This window comes from Carcharodon carcharias, chromosome 14 (genome assembly GCF_017639515.1).
Source record: "Carcharodon carcharias isolate sCarCar2 chromosome 14, sCarCar2.pri, whole genome shotgun sequence".
NCBI lineage: Eukaryota > Metazoa > Chordata > Chondrichthyes > Lamniformes > Lamnidae > Carcharodon > Carcharodon carcharias.
Window position 1 is genome coordinate 74,804,380 of NC_054480.1, and position 26,294 is coordinate 74,830,673.

The 26,294-nt window shown below is 42.3% G+C and overlaps 1 protein-coding gene across 1 annotated transcript in view; it reads right to left on the reverse strand.

The window, feature by feature from the left end:
• Positions 1-8,651: 8,651 nt before the first annotated feature.
• The window catches only part of pigt (phosphatidylinositol glycan anchor biosynthesis, class T), a 33,929-nt gene continuing 16,286 nt past the window's right edge, over positions 8,652-26,294 (reverse strand). Inside the window, exons 9-12 of the mRNA XM_041204639.1 lie at positions 25,305-25,505; positions 22,083-22,248; positions 11,244-11,327; positions 8,652-10,553 (exon numbers count right to left, since the gene is read on the reverse strand). Coding sequence (XP_041060573.1) covers positions 10,304-10,553; positions 11,244-11,327; positions 22,083-22,248; positions 25,305-25,505 — 701 coding nt within the window. The 3' untranslated portion in view covers positions 8,652-10,303. The remainder of the gene's footprint in view (positions 10,554-11,243; positions 11,328-22,082; positions 22,249-25,304; positions 25,506-26,294) is intronic.

Consider the following 26,294-nt stretch of genomic DNA (forward strand, 5'->3'; position numbering starts at 1 on the left):
TTTTTAAAAGCTAAGTGCCTGTGTAATGTTTACAGTTCAAGATGATTCTCTGCAACTTTCTATGGCTTTCACAGGACACTAGCTGAACAGGGCTAGAATGAGATCCATGCAGTGACCATAGCCATCATACAGGACACTACAGTCACGCCTTTAGGTATCTGGGATCGTTCCATGTTGCAGTCCAGTGAGGATCTTAAGCAATGTACCCTGTAATTTATTCCTGTAAAGTGCGAGGGATTTTAAGTGCAGAAACCCTTTAATTTTTTTTGCATGGCTGTGCGCATGTGGTAACTTGAGGCCAATGTTTGTGTGGCCTGCATGGGAACCTTTGTGTTGCTGCACAGCTTAGAGGGAACATTGATCTCAAGCATTGCTGGTGATAAACTGTATTTTGCCACTGTCCAAATGTTTTTCTCACAACTTAGAGATGACACACAGAGTAAATTTTATGAAGGCAACTTTAATAACTTAATGGATAGAAAGCTATGGGAAGGGGTGTGGGGCAAAATTCCTGAAATGTGTCCAAATTGAATAAGATTCCACAGAGACACCATTCATTAAAATATACCCTGTTTCCTAGAGAAAGGCTGTGTGGGACATGAATCTCCCTGAAGGGAAGTTCAGCAAAGAAAACCTTTGGGACTCTCTGCCCTGAATGATGCCAAGCAAGAGGCGCTGGCTGTTGCTTACTTACACAAACCTCTAGGAAGTTACTGATCCTAACCTCACAGCAGTTAAATATTGAGAAGGTCATGCTGTAGACTACATCTCTTGTGTGGCATCCTTGCCCTGCACACTTTCAGCCACATGTGCAGGCATTGTGCCCTGCTCCTGAGAGATTGGAATCACCATCTTTTTCCATTCCAGTTATGCCACCCAATAATGGGCACTACCTTTACATGACCACTGGGCTATTGGAAAGGAGATACCAATGAGTTTAGTGAAACTCTCTGAGATCCTTTCCTGTATTCCTGGTCACAATCACTTGGAGCCCAGGAAAGACAGCCTTCTGCAGTCTGGTGCCCCAGGTTGCTATGCCAGAATTCTGAGGACATGGAGGGTCCTCAGGGTACAAATCTTCTTGATGTTGTCATATGCTCCAATGTGAACAGCAGTGCTGTGCATAACTCGCACAGGTAGAGGACTCCTTCACTTAATACACTATCAGCAGGAGGTTACCTGACATATTTCCCAGGGACTGCACATGGACCTGATGTTCTGTAACAAAACTCCTTTTAAAAGTAGTGCCCCTGAAATATGGATCCCCAGATACCCAATCATGGAGTGACGCTGCCTGACCCTCCAGTCAGCAACATCCATCTCATCACCCACCCCCAGCTGTACCTGCTCACTCATGCTCTGTGCTTCACCCAATGCATTCCCCCTCTGACTCTCATATTCCCATTGGGAAGACGTCTCTGTGCTGGTCCTTGGGCTGGGGTGAATGTGATGACTGAGTCAATACAGGGGTCTGCCTCTACCTCTGCTACTACTTCTTGAGGTGCAATTGGAGGAGGAAAAGGAGAGATTCAAAGAGGGTTATTAAAGAGCACAGTTTACACATGAGTTTCAGTAGAAAGGGGCCCACGTGATGTAATGTGTTCATTGGTAATGTGGCATGCAGCAAGATGAGAGAGAAGGGCCAGAGGTTCGAGATAACCTTGGGCAGGATCTTCCAGTCGGTGAGCAGGGACGGGGCTTGCTCGCTGATTGTAAAATGACACGGGATGACGTTGGGTGAAACTCCCGACGTCACCCCGCGTCGTTTTAATTTCCAGGTCGGTGGGGGCGCAGCTGAGTCAGCTGCACGCCTGCTGACCTGTCAATAGCCTATTGAGGCCATTGAGAAACTAATTAAAGTCATTAGTGGACCTGCCCATCCAACCTTAGGGTTGGCAGGCAGGCCAGGAGCCCTGGTAGGCTTCAGAAAAAGCATGAACCTCATCCACGGGCGGGATGAGGTTTCATGAGGGTATTTAAATTTTTAATAAAGGTTTCAATAAAATTTATGGACATGTCCCAACTCATAGGACATGTCAGGGAAATTTTTCCATCATTTGGGTTGCAAATTTTAATTCGGAGCCGATCTCCCTGAGGCAGCATTTAACCTCAGAGAGATCTGTGCGCTCTTTCACACACATGTGCAGAAGAGCGCATTCCCAGCTGAGGGAATCTCCCCCCTCACCCACCACTGGCCCACAGGGAATGTGGCCTGCCCACGTAAAATGGTGGAGTGCTCCCGATTGAGGCCGCCGATCAGAGGCGTGCCCACTCCCACACTTACCCCACAATGGGGGGAAAATTTTTTTCCTTGTTTTCAAATCCCTCCCTCCATGACTTCACTTCTCCCTATCTTTAAACCTTCTCCAACTCTACAACTCGCTGAGATCTCTGCATTCCTCTAATTCTGCCCTCTTGTATATTCTCAGATTTTAATCGCTTCACTCTTAGGAGCTGTGCCTTCAGCTGCCAAGGTCCCAAGCTCTGGATTTCATCCCTAAACCTCTCCACTTCTCTACTGCTCCTTTGAGATGTTGCTTAAAACCTATCTCTTTGTCCAATCTTTTGGCCATTTGCCCTAATATCTCCTCCTATGGTTCAGTGTCAACTTTTGTTTGATAATATTCCTGTGAAGCATTGCGGGATGTTTTACTATGTTACAGCTGTAAGTGCAAAGTTGTTTTGTGGATTAAAATAAAATTATAAATGCTTTATTGTTATTTATTTGAATATTGAGTGCTGGCTTGAACATCAAATCTGAATTCACCAGAATTGGGTATTTTCAGCTTAGGTTGGAAAATCAGTTTAAATAGGGGCAGCGATTTCATAGGGAGAGGGTTGCAGGGGGGTTCGGAAGCAAGAGCAGGGGGTGGGTCTCAGCAGGCCCCCCACTTCCCAATGTCCAGACCCTCGATCAGGCATTGAGTGCCTTTGATCAAGAGATCCTACCCCGTGGCAACCTGCCTGCAGGGTAGCAGCTGTCATGCACGACACTTGGCAACAGGCCCACTTGCTGCTGGGTTAATACCAGCTGAGGCCGGTTGAGGACAATTAAATAGTCTTTAATTGGCCACTTAAGGGACTCAATTGGCAGCGGGGCAGGAAAGTTGGATTGGCTTTCCCTGCCTAAAACTTCAATCGGGCAGAGGTGGGTAAGCTGTGGGTTTTGGGTACATCACCATCCAGGCTAAGTACACGTCCTGCCCAACCTGAAGTTTGCCACCAGTGAGAACACAAGATTCCGCCCAAAGAGCTTAGCTCTGAACAACTGGAGCTGCCACTCAACCTTAAACTTTTAGCCCAGAGACTGACACTGCACACAATGCTGCATGTGGGTTAGAAAGTTCTGCATGTGGAGATGCACCCAGCTCACGTGTGTAGGTTCAAGCACAGTCCAGTTCCAACATATGCGCTGTCTTTGTGCATGGCAGCAATCCTGTAGTCAATCATGGAGTCACTTCCATAAGCAATGCAGACTGACTCACAGTGACAGTCTCTGGTGACAGCTCTGAAAGGTTTGGTAGGATCTCAGTGTTTCCATCTTGGCTCCAGGGTCCAGCATTAAATCCTGAATGACAGCATGAACAGGGACTTCAGGAGTCTTCTAACAGGGTATCTTCTAACTGGACTCTGATCTCACAGAGTGGTGAGAGTGCTGAGGCTAAACCCGACCAAGAGTAGCACCGGCTTCATGAGGAAGCTCTCTCAGGATGACTACGTACTTGTTCCCCGGCCAGCCTGGTTCATGCCTACAGATAGCTGGAGTTGAGTTCCAGCCGCCTATAGTCAGGTCACCACCACCACAACCATCTCAAGTCCCCCATGACGAAAACTCAGCAGCTTTCTCCCTCCCAAGTCGTAGCCACTGGGAAACGTAACTGAGCAAAACAGGAACATGGTTTTGCACAAGTGATAGTCATCAGTAATGCAATCACTTGTGAAATCAAGATTAAACTGTTCGAGCAAAACTGTTGGTCTTCATAGTTTTAGTGATGTAACAGAAGTACCTGTGTCCTGTTAGAGGGCCTTGATATGGTGGGTATCAGGTATGGGTTAAATGGAAGGAGTGAGCATTAATACTCTGGTCATGAGAGATTGATAAAAATAATTTACTTCCTTACAGCTCTGGCTTTTCGCTGACATGTTAAATTGAGGCCCTGTCAGTTCTCTTGGGTGAACATAAAAGAACCAGTGTAAAAGAAGAGCTGGTCAGTTTTCCCTAGTGTCCTGATCAATATTCATCTCTCAAACAATTTCATTAAAAAATACCCTTCAAACAACATTGTTAAAAAAATTTATCTGGTCACTATCTCATTGTTTGTGGGAGCTGGCTGTAAATGAGTTGGCTGTTACATTTCCTACAACAGTAACTACATTAAAATAGCATTTTATTAGCATGTGCTGCACTGGTTAAAGGTACTGTATAAATGCAAATCTTTCTTTAATCAAGCCAGGAGGTAGCTTTTGAAACACAGCATGTAATGTGCAGACCATTCTTAGAACCAAGGCAGCATTGTGCAGAACATTAAAAGAACTAACCTCAGAGAGGGCAAGGTTAGCTCATGCCTTTGTCCCTGGCCCAGACTTACCAAATCCAGACAATTGAAGATGGAAGCTCACTACAGAAGGACAAGAACCACTGTGTTACTCTTTAACCAAGGTCACAGAATGTGCTACATATTAATTCAGAGGTTCAACCCAAAGCTACAATTGTGCAAAAGCAGCCATGAAGTGCTTGGCCTTTGCTTCTGGTGAATAGATGGAATGTCACCTGTCAGTGCATTGCCTAAAATTGGATCAGGTCCTATTCTACATTACATGATCTACAATAGTCCAAAAGTATTGCACAGACAATAAAATACTTTGGATGTCTTGTGATTGTTGAAAGGGCTATATAAATACAAGTCTTTTTCTCTTTTCATACTGGAGGATAAATAAAGCTGCACTGAACAATATGTGTTTCTATTTTTTAAATGGTGTCATTGTTCCTGCATGGGAATAGTGCAACTTCTTGGCTTAGTTAAAGCTTGAAAACTTTATTGTTGGTGAATTGCTCATAATGATTTGAAGAAAACAAAGGTGAAAATAAAGTAACGATCGGTTACAGAATAAGTACATGATAAGATTTTTTTCCACGATGAAAGCAGCAAGAGGAAAGACAAGATGTGCATTTATATTGTGCCTTTTTATGACCTCAGGACATCCCAAAGTGCTTCACAACCATGAAATACATGTTGTAACATAGGAAACATTGTGGCCAATTTACACCCAGCAAGCTCCCACAAACAGCAGTGAGCAGATAATCCGTTTTCTTGATAGTATTTGAGGGATAAATGTTGCCCAGCACATTACTGAGAACCCGCTCTTTTCTAACAGAATGGCTGTTCACCTTCCAAAGCTGCAAACTCTGCCACCTAGAAGGACAAGGGCAGCAGATGCACGGGAACACCACCACCTGCAAGTTCCTGTCCAAGCCCCACACCAACCTGACTTTTAACTATATTGCTGTTCCTTCACTGTCACTGGGTCAAAATCCTGAAACTCCCTCCCTAATAGCACTGTGGGTCCACCTGCAGCTCACCATCATCTTCTCAAGGGCAATTAGGGTGGGCAATAAATGCTGGACTAGCCAGTGATGCCCTTATCCCATGAAAGATTTTTTTTTTGAACAGTTCATGCTTTCTCATGAGATGAACAATTCAAGAGACTCAATGCTGTAGCATCAGAGAAACCACGAATCACTTAGCATTGCAACACATTTATTTTCTTCCTGGGACTCAAATTTCATTTGTAATTCTTCTGGAATTATTACCAGGTAGCACCTCCTCCAGCCCTGTAGCTCAGCCCATTCGTTTTAGTTTACTGACTCTCACCACCTGTGGCTCAACACCCCTACTCTCGCCATCATCAGAGGCAAAAAGAATTACATAGAAATTACAGAACAGAAACAGGCCAATTAGCCCAACAGGTCTCTGCCAGTTGTGGTGGAATCTGTGGGCAAAGCGGTATTTTTTTGAGACAGACCCTAATTCAAAATGGAAACTGAAAAGGTAAACTGAGAATTAGAAACCAAAACTTCTGGGGAAACTGAACCTGGTTGAAATCATATAAAATGACAGAGAGAGCCATCAGAGCTCAGCAGAAATTGATGAGTCCAGTGGTGTGATAGAGGCTAAATCTAGAAGCTGAGAATAGGAAAATACAGTTACTGCAACTGTTTCTGTTACTTGATGGATTGACGCTCTCCAGACTGAGTTGAAGAGATTCTGCAGATGTGTGCCACTTTTGGTTAAGACTGTTCCCCTCGAATTTGGGTTGTTGTGCGCTGCTGTCAGCTTGGGATCAACCTAAATCCTAGAAACTCTTCATGAGGAAGACAGTTTTGAAGGACCTATACACCAAGCCAATTCATATCTGTCTTAGATCCATCTGCCATTTAATGTGTAGTTTATAGTTTATAATCAACAATTCACCCATTAATTCATGTTTAACATGTTGATTCTGGGTTTTAGAGTATAGGAGGGTACTAAAGGTATTTGCCTTGTTTGACTCTTGTATAGTAAAAAAATTCCTGTTTTAAACCGTGGAATTTTGTGGCTTCATTCTTTCAGTAAAGGCTGGGTTTTCAGATTTCTTCTACTTTAAAAAGCTACTGGTCTCTAACCACGATCGTAACAGTGTTTATACCCTACACGAACCTCCTCCCAACCGATTTCATCCGACCCAAAAAAAAAGACTTGCATTTCTATAGCGTCATTCATGACCTCACAATGTCCCAACATGCTTTACAACTAATTTTTTTAAAATTCAATTACGGGATGTGGGCGTCACTGGATCAGCCGGTACTTATTGCCCATCCCTAATTGCCCTCGTGAAGGAGGTGGTGAGATGCCTTCTTGAACCGCTGCAGTCCGTGTGGTATAAGTACACCCACAGTGCTGTTAGGAAGGGAGTTCCAGGATTTTGACCCAGCAACAGTGAAGGAATGGCGATATATTTCCAAGTCAGGATGGTGAGCCGCTTGAGAGGAACTTTCAGGTGGTGGTGTTCCCTTTTGTCTGCTACCCTTGTCCTTCTAGTTGGTAGCAGTCATGGGTTTGGAAGGTGCTGTCTAGAGCCTCGGTTAGTTCCTACAGTGTATCTTATAGATGATACATGCTGCTGCCACTGTGTGTCGGTGGTGGAGGGAGTGAATGTTTGTGGATGGGGTGCCAAACAAGTGGGTTGCTTCATCCAGGATGGCGTTGAGCTTCCTGAGAGCTGTTGGAGCTGCATTCATCCAGGCAAGTGGAGAGTATTCCATCACGCTCCTGACTTGTGTCTTGTAGATGGTGGACAGGCTTTGGGGAGTCAGGACATGAGTTATTCGCCACTGGATTCTTAGCCTTTGACCTGTTCTTGTAGCCACAGTATTTATATGACTAGTCCAGTTCAGTTTCTGGTCAATGGTTATCCCAGGATGTTGATGGTGGGAGATTCAGAAATGGTGATGCCATTGAATGTCAAGTGGCAATGGTTAGATTCTTCCTTGTTGGAGATGCTGGTAACGGTTAGATTCTCCCTTGTTGGAGATGCTGGCACTTGTGTGGCGCAAATGTTACTTGCCACTTGTCAGCCCAAGCCTGGATATTGTCCAAATTGTGCTACATTTGGACATGGACTGCTTCAGTATCTGAGGAGTCGTGAATGGTGAACATTGTGCAATCATCAGCGAACATCCCCACTTTTGACCTTATGATGGAAGGAAGGTCATTGAAGCAGCTGAAGATGGTTGGGCCTAGGATACTACCCTGAGGAATTAGCTTCACAGCTAATAAAGTACTTCTGAAGTACAATTCTGATGTAGGAAATGCAGCAGCCAATTTGTACATAGCAAAATCCCATAAATAGCAATAAAACTAGAAATTTTTCTTAAAGATGTTGATTAAGGATAAATACTGGTCAGGACATCAGAGAAGAGATCCTTTGCCCTTTTTGAAATTGTACCACGAGGTCTTTTACATCCACCTGAGAGGGCAGATGGACCCTCAGTTTAATATGGGTAATGGCACTCCCTCAATGCTGCACTGAATCATCAGCCTAGGCTTTGCACTCACATCGTTGCTTAATCCCACAACCTCTGACTCAGAAGCAAGTGCTTCCACTGAGCCATTGCTTGGTCAAAGACTTCAGTAATCTTGGCCATATCCTCGGGAACCCCCTTCCTAAACCTCTCTGGCTTAATTCAGCTTTTCTGACTTATAAAAGCTGATTTGGCCATGCTTTTGGTTTTCTACACCATTCACCACAGCTTGCAAACCCTGCCCTATTCCGCATCTATGTCTTCGCTGTGATGCATCTTGGGACAATTCCTACATTAAAGCACTACATAAATGCAATCTGCTGTTGTTGTAGATTGGATTCCTGGAAATCCTGCCTTTCTAAACCATACTACACTTTAAAAAAATCAATCCCAACATTCTGCTTAGTTTTCACAATGCTCATTTAGGATATGAATCACTTTGAACTCATAATCCCAGAGGACTACAATTATCCATTTGGCTCCCCTCAATTTGCGTATCACGCAATAATTTTCACAGGCAGTTTACTAATGACATTTGTAAATTAATAAAAGCAACTCACAGATTGAAATAGAGACAGTACCAGGAAGAGAAAGGGGACAGACAAATTTTATTTAATGGATTAGCTCATGATTGAGGAGAGTTTTCAGGAGTACAACGCATGCCTCTTCATGACATTCACCTCAATTTTGAGTGGCTTCAATCCCATTACCCACCATAGTACAAAAGACATGAATGATAGAAATGTCTGGATATTATTGTAACTTCAGTGGGAAAAAGTCTTCTCACCAATGTCATAATCTTCAGTGGAGATTGTAATCCATGTTATATCTTAGTGACTTCTATTTTAAAGATAAAATTTCACTTCGTTCCACAACTTAATCTACCGTTGATTGAAAATAGGAGCTCAAGATTAGAAGTGAGGAAATTGAGTTCCTCTGTACAAGGGAGAAGGCCCAAGACTGGATCTGGAGAATGAGCTCCTCACCAACAGATGAGGGGCCTGTGACTGGACATGGAGACAGAGTTAGTTAAAGGCAGAGAAGTGAAGGTTTGAAATGAGGGTTCCAGAATCCCTCAAGCGGCAGGAAGTGATCTGAAACAAGACTTTGTGCCCTTTCCCAGCTAAGGATAAGGATTGGGAATTGAAGGAAAGGTATGTGTAATTCAGTGCTGAAGTCTAGGTTTATGGACTGGAACAGGAGCCCCTCATGCTCAAGATGGAGATCAGATAGTGAAATGGAGGAGCATAAATGAGCCCTGCAAATGCTACTTTAAAATGTGAACTATAAACTTCAAAACTATGACATCTAAACATGTGCACAAGCTTTTCAGGAGCTTGCTACCGGTGAAAGAATCCAATCCAATCTTAAAACTTCATTGCTATCATGGTCATTGCTTAAAAAGGACTAATCAGAGACAACTTTGCAACTTGTTTTGAGTTGGGTGTCTGTTGTAAGCTCCTCTGTAATAACAAGGAGGCTAGAGTTCCATTTGCAGTGTGACTGACCAAAGGGCTCTGTGGAGATGCCTGTTGGGTCTGTCAGGTTGCCCAACCCTAAATTCAAATCACAGGAAGGCTGATGGAATGAAGTGACGGGGGTGGGGGTGGGTGGGTGGAGGAGATATCAGCAGGGAGACAAGCTTGTGCACAGCAAGTCATGAACAGTGTGCTGCTAAATGGTGCGTGAAGACATCCTCCACCCACCCCACCACCACCCTCCTGGTACCACGCATTTGTAAAACTGACCCCCAAAATGAATAAGTGGAATTAAGAAGGCTGTTTTTTTTTTTAAACAGGGGTTTAAACACATTTAATATGATACCAGATGAATATAATTCTCTGTAATTCAAGCACACCATATATCTCAGTTTATCACTAAGGAGTGGCCTTTGTTTCTCTCATTGTCCATAGACAAAAAAGCATTCTGTCCATGTCACCCACACATACTACCAATCCTTCAACTGGCATCACCCACACTTCACAACAAACAGGTTCACAGTGTCTGACCTGGTTAATACAGTAGGTTGTAGAGTATGTCAAAGATTTCCAGTTACTGCTCTGTAAGTTCAGGCACTAAATTAACTTGGGCTTGGGAGGAGCATTGGCTCCCAATTTGTCCCAACTGAAAAGCCCTGTGAAACCAATGCGCCAGTAAAATGCAGTTAACCCAACTCAGAAGCAGCCACTGGTTTTGATGTGCGCTTTTCCTGTGCCCCTATCTTAGTTAAGCGTGGCAATTTCAGATGGGTGGGACCCCACGCAGTCTGCGGATCACGTTAGCAATCCTCTTTGCCACCCCACCGCTGGGCTCAACGATCTGGAAGGTCCTTGTGAGAAGATTGTAGAAGGAGCCATAGCCAACTGCTACCACGGTGCAGGTCAGGCAGATGACATTGTAGGGCATGCTGAAATCAGGTGTCGGCAAGTTCACCAGCAAGGCTTCAGTGTAGAGTCTGACAAAGTAAATTGAGGAATCGGTGGATGGAAACCTACAACAAAATACAAAAAAAAACTGCTCTTTCAAAACTAAATCCATAAATGCTGCTCTACATTATCACCTGAGTGGCTCTATCAGTTATACACAAGCAGCAGCAAATTCTGGGCCATTGTGGGAGCAAGTGAAGTCTGAGAAATCTCACTCCAGATGTTCTATGTTACAAATATAAAACTATCTTTAAAAGAAACAAGAACAGAGGCAGGCATTTCCAACCTTTAGCAAAAATCCCCAACTCCACAATCACCCCACCCCACCCCCACCCCAAGCAGCAAACAAGCTTCTAACTGACATGAGTCATTAAACGTTGCAGCCTTAAGGCGGGCACAAGAAGTTATGCACTGCGACAATTTAACGGCTGAATCGTACATTATGCTTTATATGGTATAATTTGCCTGTTTTTACAAAACAGTGTATTCTCTAATCTACTATAGGCAGCCTCATAGTTTGGCTGGTGTTTCTATAAAAGTTAAGCCAGCTCTATAGCATGCTGTTAAGCTCACCAAACTCCCACAGCCATTTCCCTCAATGCCCACTGTTTGGAACCAGCTAATCTGCTATATATTTCAATTCTTGCATTGAGATTTCTTTTAAAAAAAAGGTCCCACATGCAAGATATCCTTACTTTAACTTGAAAGAAGCAGACACAAGGGTCAGAAAACAGTTCAAGACCAATTATACTTACAGTCTGGTGAAAAGAGGTGCAAGTTTAGTGCAGTTGATTTCCATGTTTACACTGCTCGGCACCAGAGCGCTCAATACAGAAGAGCTATAAAGGAAAGAAAGCGGTGAAGAAGATTCCAAACATAGCAGTGATCTATTAGAAATCCCATAGCATTGTTCATGACTATGGTAGAACCTGCAGCCCGATTCTGCTGTTTAACTGCTAGCCTGACTTGCTTATTGAAGACCCCTGATCAAGGACTCCACACAAGAATTCAATTAATTTTAGCTGCAGTTATACCACTGGCGTCAATTAGGAGTAAATTGGTTGCAAATTTCAGGCTCCAGTTTATAACAAGTCGAGGCAACAAGCCTGGCCTTCTTTCTTTCTAGTATTTTTATCTGTAACATAGTGAGACATTTGGAGTGCCTTAGGCACACACCAGGCACGACACTTCTAATTATTCCACAAGTAGAGCTCGTGTGGCATTGATCACCGTCATTTGGAGGGTACAGTGTTATATTGCAATTTGACTGCTGCATCATGTTTTTTCAAGGCCCTGACTTGGTGACTGGATAAATCAAATTCCATTTTTATTATCAGGTATTCGAAGATTTTTCTCATGATTTGGAGATAGAAATAAGGGACAAAGCTACATAATTCAATAAAAACTGTAAATAGGTGCCCTTTATTTCATGTGGCTTTCTTTGCCTATATATTTAAGTTTGAACTTCGACCATTTCTAAGATAGATACAGATATTATTAGCACTGGAAAGGTAGGATCAGGTTTGGCCTAACTAGACACAGTTCGGGGCTTTGGCAGTGTTGGGGAGATGGTCCTGGGATTTGGAAGCAATGAGATCGCGATTCTTGAGTTTGGAAGCGCATGGATGAGGGTGGATGGAAATCCTGCAGCTTAGAAGAACTGGAAGTGTGGACTGTAACTCGCCAAAGCTCTTTGAGCAACACCTTCCAAACCCATGAACTCTACCAACCAGGACAAAAGGCAGCAGACTTCTGGCAACACCACCACCTGGAAGTTCCCTTCACTGTCACTCGGTCAAAATCCTGGAACTCCCTTCCTAACAGCACTGTGGGTGTACCTTCACCACATGGGCAATTATTGATGAGCAACAAATACTGGTCTTTGCAGCAGCGTCCACATCCCAAGGATGAATATTTTTAAAAGGTGGGGTCTGACTCACTTTGGGCTTCTGGATTCTGGCGGTATCAAAGAAAGAGGGTGGGCATTAGCCTGGAGCATCTGCAGGAGAAAGGTTCTGACAACACTGGTCACCAGAGATCTCTGCAAACTGCGAATTCAGCGTTTTGTGATTGGGTCCGGAATATGTCTATACTGCTGTCTGTATCTCTCGCTTTCACATATGCAGATACAACTAATTAGAAGGCTTATATTTTCTAATTATCTACAAAATACAGGCGATGATAAACAAAATCTGTTTGCTCAAGAAGCTGACAAGATTCAGTTCATTTTCTTTTTGTGAAAAGAATAAACTTGAATTAAAATTTTTCTGCATCCCATCTCGCTTTCCCAATTTTATACTCTTTCCAAAGTCAAAACAAAGATAATGGGCTAGAAATTTGCAACCAACCCACAACCGTTGAGGTGGAAGTAGGCAGAATGCAAATGCTACCCTCCAGATTTACCCGATTGTAGCACCGATCCGAGGTGGGGGGGCCCCGAGCTGCTGGCTGGCTGAACACTCAGCAGGAGGCGATGGTGATAGCACATGGGGTGGCCAGCCTTTCTATTCTTAAAGGCAATAGTCTGTGCCTCTTAAAGGCAAGCTGCACTGAATTATAGGAAGCTATTACTGAATGATATTGCTGCAGTTCTAAAGAAGGGAATGGAATACCATGGCAGAGAGTTTCAGGTTCATGGACGCTGAACTGGAGGCCTTAGTGGCGGGGATGGACAGAAGGAAACATGCCATGATTCCACCAGGGGTCGGAGGCCTTCAAGGACCACCTTCAGAAGGGAGTGGGAACATGTGACCAGAGAGATCAATTGCCAGCATCTGACTCCAAAGACCTGGTGGCAGTTCCACAAGATGCCTAATCACAAAATAGTTACAACACAGAAAGAGGCCATTTGGCCCATCCTGTCCATGCCTGCTCTCCACAAGGACAGCACAGCAGATCCAGCTCCTTGCCTTCTTCCCATATCCCAGCAAATTTTCTATCTTCTGGTGCTGATCTCATTCCCATTTGAAATGACCTCACATGGGTGGTCAAGATCAGTGAATGCATCTTCATATGACATTTCCTACCCACTGGCCTCTCACCCTGCTCAATGTCTCACAACTCCATCACTCACTCAGCACCAATCCCAAGCAATCAAGTTACACGCCTAATATAACGAGATACACTACTCCATCCTCACACATCCTTATGATGCAAACCTCACACATAGCTCCCACTATTTCCATGTACTTCCAGCTATTCATCTGTGACAACACATCACCCAAACACATGCTTACACAATCACTGACATTCTTCTCCCTCCTGCAGGTGTCATGAAACTATCATTTTTCATATTATTATTGAGGTTTATTGTAAAGTAGGTTAATGAGTGAGAGTATGTATGGTTCTGTCTGTGTGATTTAATTGAATTGGAGTCAGATAGACTGCAAGGTTGAAATTATCAAGGGAGGTTGGATGTAAAGGGTATTTGAAAAGCTAATGAGTAAACATGGATGAGTGCAGCATGTAGGGTGTGAAGGAAGTTAGCATTTTCAGATAAGTGAAGGCATTGTTTAGATTTCAAAGGGATGATAGGTGGTTAACAACTAACAAGATAAGCAAGGCCGAGCAGCATGTTTGTTTTTCCCAAAGGTTCTGACCATATTGGCAACATGAAAGATTTTTATATTATGGGAAAAGTAAATTTCCAAAGGCATACAGAACAATGGAACTTACAGATTAAAGAGAGAGAAACATATATAAAGAAGAATGGAAGGTTATGTTGGGGGACTTGTAAAATCTAAAAGGACTGTGTAAAACAGCCTTGGGAAAAAAGCCTCCAGCCACTTATGCAGAAGTCTGCTGTATCCAGTAACCAAGTTGGAGAAACATCTTTGAATTCCACTGTCGAGTGGGTGCTGTGGTAAACTTGCTGGATTGCCTATCTAAATTTAAAATCTATTTTGGACTGTTGCCTTAAAGAAGGTGTGTAGTTGGGAGTCAGGTTTATTAGGAATTTTGGGGTCTATTATAGTATTAAGTAATTGTAATCTTATGTGCTTGAAATCTTTTGTTTTGTTAATAAATGTGTGTATGTAAGTATGTAAATGCAAGTGTGTATGGTTCTGTGTGATTTAACTGGAGTCAGATAGACTGCAAGGTTGAAAGGAATTTGGATTTCCTACTTTCAGATGCCCAAGAATTGTCACCTGCCCAGCCACACAATGGAAGAGAGAAAACAAAAGCAATGATGAAGAGGCTCAATCACTTGATCTGACACATGCAGCCATCAGCTCAGGTATTGTCACTCCAAGTACATTAGAGCTAGTAGAGAGTTGGGATCTGCATTGGTGAGTCACTGCACATGAGCTGGCTGTTGTCATACTAGGGGGAAAAGGATAATGTGTGTGCCAGCTCACTGGACAGTGAGGCTGCAGGTGAGTTCAGCTACAGGGGAATCAGATGAGGATCTCAATAGGGTGGAATAGAGCATGAGCATGCACATCACGATTCTGGGTGCACTGGCTGGTCTGCCTCCTGTCACTGTTAAGGAGCATAGAGGAGACTGACTTCAAGTTGGCAGAGGGCATTGTGCAGAGCTTGATATGTCCGCAGCCTCTGCTGTATCTCCCCTGTGGTCCAATTTTGGAAGTTGAGTGTCACATCAGCCAACAGGGCTGAGCAACATCATGACAGAGCCAGTTCAGATGCCTCTGGTGCACACAGACCAATGTTAGTGCCCTTCCCAGCATGGAGTACCACGTATGCCATGCCAGATGTGGCTGGAGATGCAGTGTGCCCCACTCGGATGGCCGTCATCCTCTTTCTCCAGCAACACTAGGGATACAAATTTTGCAACAAATAATTTTTATTTAAAAGTTTAGTTGAAAGCCTACTCAAGCTCATCATGCAATGTATCTTCAGATCATTGCCACGACTATAAACTGAAATACTGTTATGCACAGAGACAAGATTTGAATTTTTCAGAGAATAATTAATAAGGTTATTCAAACATAAACAAATTGACAATAAGTGTGTAAAAATGGGGTCTTTTTTAAAATTGATTCTTTTTTCTTCTCATACATCAACACCCCCACAACCCAAGCACATTCACATACGTACACTATCTTAAAAGAAAATATGCAATAAAGGCTTTACTTAAATACAGGTTTGGAAACCTATCCACACGTTTTTCTTCAAATTATTTTGAAAAACAACTAAGTCAAGCATGCTGAAAATTGAGGAGAAACATTTGAGCAGTCAGGCTAACTAAATGCTACTGAAGCATCCTGGAAACATGTGCACATTACATAGATTCATACTGAGTGATCTGGAGTCAATACTGGACCAAAATACCTAGTTTAGCATAAGGCTTTCAGAAATGTAAAGACTGCAAGTAAAAACAATTGAAATAAAAGATACAAAAAGCAACTGAATGGATTCACACCGAGAGTATTGTGTGCAGTTTGAGTCACCTTATGTAAGGAGGAACATACCTGGATTGAAGGCAGTTCAGAGAAGGTTCACTAGGCTGAGACCTGGGATGAGTAGTTTGTCTTATGAAGAAAGGTTGAGCAGAGTGGATACTCATTGCAGTCTAGCAGAATGGGAAGTAAGCTTATTGAAACATAGAACATTCTGAGGGGGCTTGACAGGATGGATGCTGACAGGGGGATCTAGAACAAGGAGGCACATTTTAAAAATAAGGAGTTTACCACTTAAGATGGAGATGAGAAGGAATTTCTTCTTCCAGAGGATTGTTAGTGTTTGGAACTCTCTTCCCCAGAGAGCAGTAGGGACAAGGTCACTGAATATATTCAAGGCTAAATTAGACATGTTTTTGAATGAGAAGGGAGTCAAGTGTTATGGGGGACAGGCAGAAAAGTGGAGTTATGGTCACAATCAGATCAGCCATGATCTTATTGAATGGCGAAGTAGACTCAAGGGGCTGAGTGGCCTACTCCTGCTCCTATTTCTTATGTTTGTATGGATACATTTAATCATGTTACTGTGAAATAAGTCAGTTATATAATGTTTTAAGCCTTACCTTGGACATTAGCCTTTAGTTAGTGAGTAAGGAGATGGACTGCTTTTTCAAAGAACCTTATAAGGGATTCGTTTGGTTCCTTTTTGTTTTTATTGGTAGGTTCCATAGAACCATAGAAAAGTTACAGCACAGAAGGAGGCCATTCGGCCCATCTTGTCCATACCAGCCCAAGGACACCCAGGTGCCCTTTCTAATCCCACCTTCCTGCACCCAACCCATAGCCCTGCAGCTTACAGCGCTTAAGGTGCAGATTCAGGTACTTTTTAAAAGAGTTTCGAGTTTCTGTCTCTATCACCAACTTGGGCAGCGAATTCCAGACACCCACTACCCTCTGCGTAAGAAAGTTCTTCCCCATGTTCCCCCAACACCTTCTGCCACTTATCTTGAATCTATGTTCCCTTGACTGTTTATTCAGGATTGTCTGGCTAAGTACTTAGTAGTTTCTTATGAGCTGTTTTCTCGTTGTTTCTTTTAATTTTGATTCAAACATTCTCTACTTCTTCAGTTCTGATTTGCTGCTGTTTTATTTTGAGACAGTTAAGCGTGATGGCAGAAGTTGTGAAAAGTGGATGTATTAGGTGAGAAACTTCTAATATATTATACAGAACGGTTAAAGAGCTTTTCTAACCCAGAGCCAGATGTTTACAAGCAGTTGCAATTGCCCTCTGTGGCACCTGCATTTACGAACAGCTAGTTATTCACATTCTCCTAGTTCTGTCACTTCCCCACAGCAAGAACTCTCAGTGGGGGACAATGGATCAGCGTTCATATTGCACATGCCCACCAATCCCATCAGTACCTAGGTGGCCCTACGGAAGCAAGTGATCCTACCAGTAGACTAAATTCCAAAAGATTAAAAAACTCCAAAAGAGTCCCCTTGTGGAATCCCAGTCACCCCAGTGAGAAGGGTCGGGCCACATTAGTAAGTAAATATGACAACCATGCTCTTGAACAAAGTTCCCTCTCATTTCTCTTTGTTGTGTGCGGCCCTTCTGTTGCACTGCACAGCCCCATAAGATTGCCACATGGTCTTGCATGCATTGTATTGGAAAGGGAACATGTTTCTTGTGCACAGCCTGTTTGTCTGTGCAACACATTCCCAATTGTTGCTTGGCCACATACCAGTGTAGCTTAGAGACAGGACGTACACTAGAAATTATTAAAAATACTTTGTTCCCACAGTGAGTGAAAGTGAATGTCTTCTGGTATAAGGCTTGTACAGCATTAATACAGCTCCAATAATCAAGAGCTTCTAGGATAATCAGTCCTAAATGGACCAGTTTGAGTAGCCTTGTGCCCTCTCAGCAGGAACAGCATTTTGCAACAAATCTCACAAAGTTGAGAGCTGTGACTTTCAGATGAGGGCAACAGACCGTGTTAGGGAGCTGTAGCAGCGTGGAGTTGCTACAGCATCGTATTCAATTGGCACAACACCACCAGTGGTTATAAAGTGAGCAACAAAGTTGGACAATGTAAGACATTACAGCCTGATCAGAATATTAGTCATCAGAACATTCAACCATTCCCAGATTTTTCATTCCTTTTTGAGTCCGCATAGAGTTTTAGTGAGTGTTGAGGGGGCACTAATGTCAGATTAAAACAAAACATTCCATGTACGCCTTTTGAGTTTCAAACACACACATTTATCAATATCTATACTATATTAAAATGTGTGTGCAATATGCATTTGTTATAAGCATCATGTTCATTTCCTGTCACTCTTCAGTGACTGGTTCAAACCAAAACAGCAGTAAATTACAATTGAAGAGTAAGGGAATGTACAAAATGAATAGCAAGGAAAGCAGCAGTGGTCCTGACAGTACAATATACTATGTGGCATAATACCCCAATTATTGGAAAACAGTGTATTCTCCAACTCACCTAGAGGAACACATGGGAGATCTGCTAACTTATTAAAAAATGTTTTGTGACTGTCACACACCTGGCATCAGACGTTAGGTGCATAACCAAAAAATAAGTCAGGTCATTAACTGAAGCCTGAAATTTACAGGTCTCTCTTCTCATACAGTATAAATTGTTGTTTTCCTCTAATATTGGTAATCTTGCAAGTGTCCTGACGAGTAGAAGATGAAAAGCTTTGACATGTCTCTTTTTTCAGTAATACTCAATTTACAGGTAATTGATACCATTCTCTGATTGACACTAGAAGTGTACACAAAGGTACAACTACCTGAATTTACCTACTTAGAGCCATAGCCTTAACGTCACAGACCAGATTAGCATCTGAATGCTTCAGCAATACCCCAGATTAGAAATTAGCAGTCAGTGGCATGAAGCTATTAAGGTATATAATATTGTTGGAAATTACTTTTTAAAAAAATAATGGTTTAGTCTGTGGGTGTGTCTTAATTGGATTAAAGCCAGCCAGTCTGGATGCTTTGATGTATTCTAATTTTCTGAGATGTAAGAGAGGTAGAGTGCATTTGCATTTTGTTGAATAGAGCATTCAAGAAGGGGAGTGAAATGTGGCACCCAGCTAGCAGAGACCAAGCAATGTTTATATTACTAATAAAATTGGGACTATGAAAGGGGTTTTTATTGTTAGAAGAGGTGGAGTTCAAAGGGGTTGGTGATACAATGAGAATTTACATTCAATGAGATGTGCTGGGTATAACAGACAGCAGTTTTGTGTGTGCAGAACAGAGGCAATGTAAGATCAGAGCTTGTAAGCCTGTCACTGTGTCTGCAAAGGAACCAAAGTGAAAGAAACCTCATTTTGAATTTGTAAGATGAAAATGCTTTGTCTGGTGTCTGCTTAAAGTCTATGAGTTGTTGTTGTCTTAGTGGAGATTAGTTTGGGAATTTGTTAAAGGTTATGATAGTAGTAATTTGTAGCCATTTGTATATATTTAACTTGTGTAAATTAATAAATGTCTCATGTAGTTTGATATGAAAATTTCTCAAGAACTGGTGGTCAGATTCCTAAATTTAAAGCTTCATCTCAAACATACCAAATGAAAATATAGGTTACGACAGATGTTTAAAGTTTCCCTCTGGGATTTTTAAATAACTGCGCTTTACCAACTGCTGTGTCATAATAGTCAGCAACACAACAGGAGATTGCAAGTTGTGAAATAAATAAACTATTCATCAATTTGTTACAATGCATATTCTAGTCTGGAACAGACTTTCAAGCTTATGAAGTCAATGCAATATTTTCTGTCCTCCACTCTCTCATGGAAAAATCAATATTAATTTTCTGGGGAGTGGGGTTAATACTCTACCAGCAGAGACCCACAAAAAAAATTGCAATCAAATTAGTATATTTTCTCTCCACCAACAATCCTGCATCCTCACCCATCCCCTTCACCATCACCCTCTGGCAGGCACATGTGTGTCACTTGCTCCAGTCCTTCACACACCCCATGCGCCTCCATGTGCGCCAGGCACTACCCAGCAAATAAACCCACCTACACACATCCCTTAAACTGACCAATGTAAGTAACATATCTTTTTGCTTTCCGTTGGACTATGGATTACATTTACAATGGCTGCAGTTTGAAAGACATGTCCACTGGAACAGGATGAGATATACATACAATGTTGCAGTCCTGGAACAGAGTATGCCATGAAAGAGAGGATGGTGCCAGAAAGGAGTCCTGGACCAAGGAAGCTGCCTGGTAATGTTTTAATTGGCTCTTGACCAGGTGACTAAGTTTTCGTGTGAGGGCAGTGTAGCAGAATAGCTCCTAGCCTGAAAGGAACAAGACCTAAAACCTCTTTCTCCTGAGTGTGGAAGATTTCAGTAATTCCACAGTATAAGCTAGCTGGCTTTTTCTCCTCATATCTCTATAACCTGCTCTCTCTCTGAAAACCTCTGTCAAGAGACAAAAGGGGAAAATCACTGTTAGAGACATTGAAAGGCAAGTGCTCAACCACTGAACTAAATACTGAAAGTGCTGGAAGACCACCTCGTGTCATCAACAAGAACTGAAAGGAATTTGGAAGACATCAATCAAAATGAACCCATCAAATCCTGTACTCCAGAACTGGTGCTATTGAACTGATTTATCCCACCCTTAAATCCATGTTTTTGTGTGTCTTATGTGTCTTGTAAGTGTCTGTATAAGGGTTTAAGAAGGGGTAGAGTTTAAGTCATAGAGTTAGAAATTAACAGTTCCTATTTCTTCCTTTTGCCATTGCTTAATGACAGTTCGTTCAATGAACAGTTATTTGCTTATTAAATTTACAAACCTGGTGCCCGTATTCTGTTAACCTAAATTAAACAGTTAGATAGAATTGGGGAAATCTGGTGGTTTGGTCAAACTTTTCACATTTGTCATGGCTCTGCGAACAGTGGGACTCGATATTACAGCGCACTATGCCCAGTGAGTTATGACACCAATCAAAACAGTCCAAACAGACAAAAACTGACTCTTATTATAGATCTATCCTGTTACAGGCTTGCTCCATTCGCTAGCTGAGACGCTAATTAGCCATCTATTCCCTGTCTCTCCCAAAGCCCATCAAATCCCTGTTCAAGATCATAAGGTAATTTAACGCAATGTTCTAGATCCAAGCTCTTGAGCTAATCACAAATACCTTGTTCTTAACATCCAGTTGCACCTGAACCTTCTGCACATACAGAAAAAAAATAAACTGCCCTTCAAATAGAAACACAAATACCAGAACAACCCCAGAGTTAACACTTTCGCTCCTTCACGTACATTTTCCAGCATCATTTCTCACTTTAACTCTTTAGGAACATAGAAACAAGAATAGGCCAATCAGTCCCTTGAGCCTATTCCAATATTCAATTAGATCACGGGTCTATAGGTCCTTTGCTGCATATCCCATGATATCCTGACCCAACAAAAACCTATTGATACAGTCCTTAAAATTTTATTTGACCCACAATATCCACAGCTTTTTGGGAGAGTTCCAGATTTCCACTATTTTTTGCTTGAAAAAGTGCTTCCTGATTTCACTCCTACATGGTTTAGCTCTAATCTTAAGGTAATGCCCATTTGTTCTACATTCTCTCAATAGTGGTAATAGTATATCTGTAATAACCCTATTGAATACCTTTATACAAGTATCTATTCAGCTAGGGAAATACAAACCAAGTTTATGCAATCTTTTGTTATAATTTAATTCTTTAAAGCCTAATATCGTTCTGGTAAATCCACGCTGCACCCACTCCTAAGCCAATATACCTTTCTCCAGGTTCAGTGTCCAAAACTGAATGCAATATCCCCAGTGGGGTCTAGTCAAGGTTTCGTACACCTTAAGCGTCCCAGATAAGACCTAGACAGGGCTCAAACCCCTTGAGATAAAGGCCAAAATTCCATCCAAGTATTTTTTGTACACATGCTTTTAGTGATCAATATACATGGATGCCCAAATCCCACTGTTCTCCGTGGTTCTTAATTTCTCACCATTAAGAAAATATTCTGATTTCTCACTCCCTCTCTAAGCAAAGCAGACGGCCTCACACTTTATTCACAGCAAAGCTGAGGATTGCATTTCATTTTCTCCCTCTTGTTTCTTTCCCATCTTTTCTTCCTAAAATGCAACTTGATAACATGTTCTACATGCAACCCAAGCTCAACGAGATCCAGGTTCCACTGCATTTCCACATCCTTACCCAACGTAGAAGCCATGGTTAGGATCAGGAGGGTACTCAGTCCACTTCAACAAGGCTCTCTCGAACTCAATGCCAATCTTGGTGATAGATTTAGCAGGCAGCTGAATCAGCATCTCCAGTAGGTGGGGGCACTCTCGGTCTTTGGCTGGCTGGTAATGGATATAACCTGTCACCAAACACACACGGTACAAGGAGTTGTCAGATGCTGCCAAATTCCTGTTAGAGTGTTTATTGTGAAAACAATGGTGCTATAATGTATAGCCGATAGCAGTCTGTGACACTTCAATATGCAATGAATAATTTTTGAAAACATGAGTGTCTAATTTATTTGCATACCCAGCAACCTATAGGATGCTGCAGTGAGTGAGGCTATTGATAGGCTAATAAATCCCAGGGCTAGAAGGTACATATCTTAAAGGCAAAGGAAGATTAAGGAGAAAATTTGTGTAACACTAGCTACAGTCCTGGGAGTCACCATTGACCAGAAACTTAACTGGCTCAGCCATGCAAATACTATGACTATAAGAACAGGTCAGAGGCTATGTATTCTGTGGCAAGCAATTCATCTCCTGACTCCCCAAAGCCTTTCCACCATCTACAAGGCACAAATCAGGAGTGTGATGGAATACTCTCCACTTGCCTGGATGAGTGCAGCTCCAACCACACTCAAGATGCTCAACACCATTTAAGACAAAGCAGCCCACTTGACAGGTATCCCATCCGCCGCTTTCAACATTCACTCCCTCCACCACCAGCGCACAATGGCCGCAGTGTGTACCATCTACAAGATGCACTGCTGCAACTCTGCTACAGCACTTCCTAAGCCCAGGAACACTACCATCTATAAGGATAAGGGCAGCAGATGAATAAGAACGTTGCCAACTCCAAGCCACACACCATCCTGACTTGGAACTATATCACCATTCCTTCACTGTCGCTGTGTCCAAATCCTGGAATTTCCTCCCTAATATCTGTGTGTGTGTGTGTGTGTGTGTGTGTGTGTGTGTGTGTGTGTGTGTGTGTGTGTGTGTTTCTACACCAGATGGACTACAGCAGTTCAAGAGAAGGCCCACAATCACCTTCTCAAGGGCAGCTAGGGATGGACAATAAATACTGTCAGCAACCCCCAAAACCCAAGAATGACTTTTTTTTTAATTACTGAAACTGGGGTTGAGGTCGGGGGATAATTTTTACCTTCACCGCCTAGGTTCTAATGCACATCAGCCACATGTTGTAAAACTTGTCCAAGGTTATCCTCATTGAATTCAGAGATGAAAATCCAACGAGTTCTATAAGGGGCAGCGACTTACTCTGCATATTGCAGTCCAGGCAGTAAAAGTGAAAATTGTCCAGCAGCTGTCTGGAGCAAAGGGCTAAGGGTCATATCATGGAAGTCTTAAATGATATAGATAAAGTAAGTCCATATTAATTCTTGAAAGCAAGTCAGGAAAGTAGGGCCTGAGGGTGTAAATGGAAATTATTGAAAAATAATGTTACCATAAAAATCTGGAAGTGTTAGAATTAACTACCAGGCAGAACAGAGGTGGAACTTTGGATGTCATCCCAAAGCAAATTAGATGCCATGACAGAAGAGTTAATGTACTTTGAGAATTAATTTTGTTGGACTGAATGCTCTTCTTTCCATCCTTTGTAATAGTTGTAATGTATATCTGAGCTGAGTGGCTGCTGATGAAGCCACAAGAGCTACAACCTCTTCTGGCTCCACAGCACCATCTACAGGTGGTACAAATAACTCTGAACACAGAAGGTGAGGAACACGAAACAGATATTCTTCACCCCATCCAGCTTCCAGACCACTTTCATCTCCTTAGTGACAGGCCCCTAGTGAATGAGCAGGATCTCTCAGTTTTTCTTTGAACACTTCAACTGAAGCAGGTTGCAGCAATTCCAATTCTAAGGAGATTCTCATCCTCCTAAGATGGGAAGGAAATTCCCCAGGTAAACAGCTCCACGAGGTTTTAAGATTCGCAAAGTGCATAATCTTGTGTAGCATCTGAATAGCTAAGCTACTAAAAAAAATCATTTGCATTTACTGGGAATTTTAAATTAAAGCTCAACATGTAGCAGACTTGTCACCATCTTAAAAAGACAAGGCAGGTTAACAGGAATATACAAGTTGTATACTTTATTTTGAAATTGTGACAGGTATGTTTTTTATTTTTTTTATTCATTCATGGGATGTCAGCATTGCCGGCTCTGCCAGCATTTATTGCTCATCCCTAACTGCCCTTGTTCAGAGGACATTTAAGAGTCAACCACATTGCTGTGAGCCTAGAGTCACATGTAGGCCAGACCAAGTAAGGACAGCAGATTTCCTTCTCTAAAGGACACTAGTGAAACAGGTGGATTTTTACAGCAATTGGCATTGATGGGAAGGTCATTAATGAAGCAGCTGAATATGGTTGGGCCTAGGACTCTTGCCCTGAGGAACTCTTGCACTGATGTCCTGGGACTGAGATGACTGACCTCCAACAACCACAACCATCTTCCTTTGTTTTCTTTCAGTTTATTATATACTGGGGTAGGCCAACAGCAGGGACAAAAGGAATGTCAAAAAAATTGTCAAAAGCTTTAGATCAGTTATGCAATTGGGCAAATTTAAAACTTCACAGATAAATGCAGCTGCACTTGAAGATGCAACTCTTATCATTTTAAAACTTGGATTCGATCATCACTATCCCTAATTTTCCTTACCTGAACATGAACAGATCTAGCCATCTCAATTGTCTGTCACAGCCCAGTACCAGCTTTGTTTGCCCATCCTGAATCAGGTTTCACTTTTTTTTTTATTTGTGCGGCTCTTCCCCATCACCCATCAGCGCTCTACTCATTGACTGCTGGTGTCCCTTAACCCGGCCTCCACATCCAAGATATCTTTCCATCCACTACTGCCAGTGTCCTTCCCTAAACTTGGCAGCATGTTATTTTAAAAATCAATAACAGTAAGACTACTAAAGATGCCATTCTAACCCATTACTTCATTGATGTATCTTCATTAGAATAATAAGTCACCTTTTAAGAAGTGTTGTGGTGTGACAGAGAATCCTGTATCATCACAATAATTACATCCACATTATCTCAGCACTTCAACACTTGTGAATTAGGAGGCAGGACACTGAGAAGGGAGGATAGAGATATCAAAGGGGGAAGAAAGGTGACAGGGAAAAGAAGAGAGGAGGGGAGGGAAGACAAGCAGCTTACTTGGTTTGTTCTCTTTGCCCTTGGTGGTGATGGTGAGTGTGTGGACATAGAGCCGAAGGTACCATGGCACAATTTCCATCAGCAGCACAGGGAATGCCCGGTATGGGTGATTATTATAGATCAAGGTGTTGATTTTGCCTGTCTGGAGGCCGAAGCCACTTACATATCTCTCTGCGTAGAAGACAGGCACTTCAAATATCGCTGCATAAAAATAAGAAATAACAGATTATTGCATAATTGTTGGACAGCTCTTGTAAATGTTTAGAACATCTTAAAAATACCAAAGCCCTTGTGTTATATGGCCAGCGCTTGACTTAAATTGAATATAATTTCCAAATAGTGCAGCTGTAAGTCACAACATTCTAAATTCACCTTATGCTTTAATCATTTCAAATGTCCCCATCCCAATATAATGCAGGCTGTGGCAATTCGTCCCGCAGTTAGTGCACAGATCTCGGCCTGATTTTTTTTTCCCCTGTTCTCTCTCCAAGTAGAAAAGTATCTCATCACTAGCTCACCACAACAACTGGGGTGACATTGAGAAATAAACAGAATAGAGTTGAGTTTGTAGCCAATCACTCTGGATCATCTATTGTTGGTGATAATGTCAGTACAATGTCAGAAAGTCACATACACCACGTTACAAAATCCCTCTTAGATAACCAGCTTCCTTCACAGATCCATTCCTTTTCTGCACTTTCAAATTTCACTATTGATTTCTTGCTAGAGCATGCTTCCATAGGTGCAATCACCTAAGTTGCCATGCTTTGTGTAAAGGCCAAACAGTGAATACTGACAAAAACAAAAATACCTGGAAAAACTCAACAGGTCTGACAGCATCTTTGGAGAGGGGCACAGTTGACGTTTCGAGTCTGGATGGCCCTTCTGTCTTAGTTCTGATGAAGGGTCATCCAGACTTGAAACGTCAACTGTGTCCCTCTCCACAGATGCTGTCAGACCTGCTGAGTTTTTCCAGGTATTTTTGTTTTT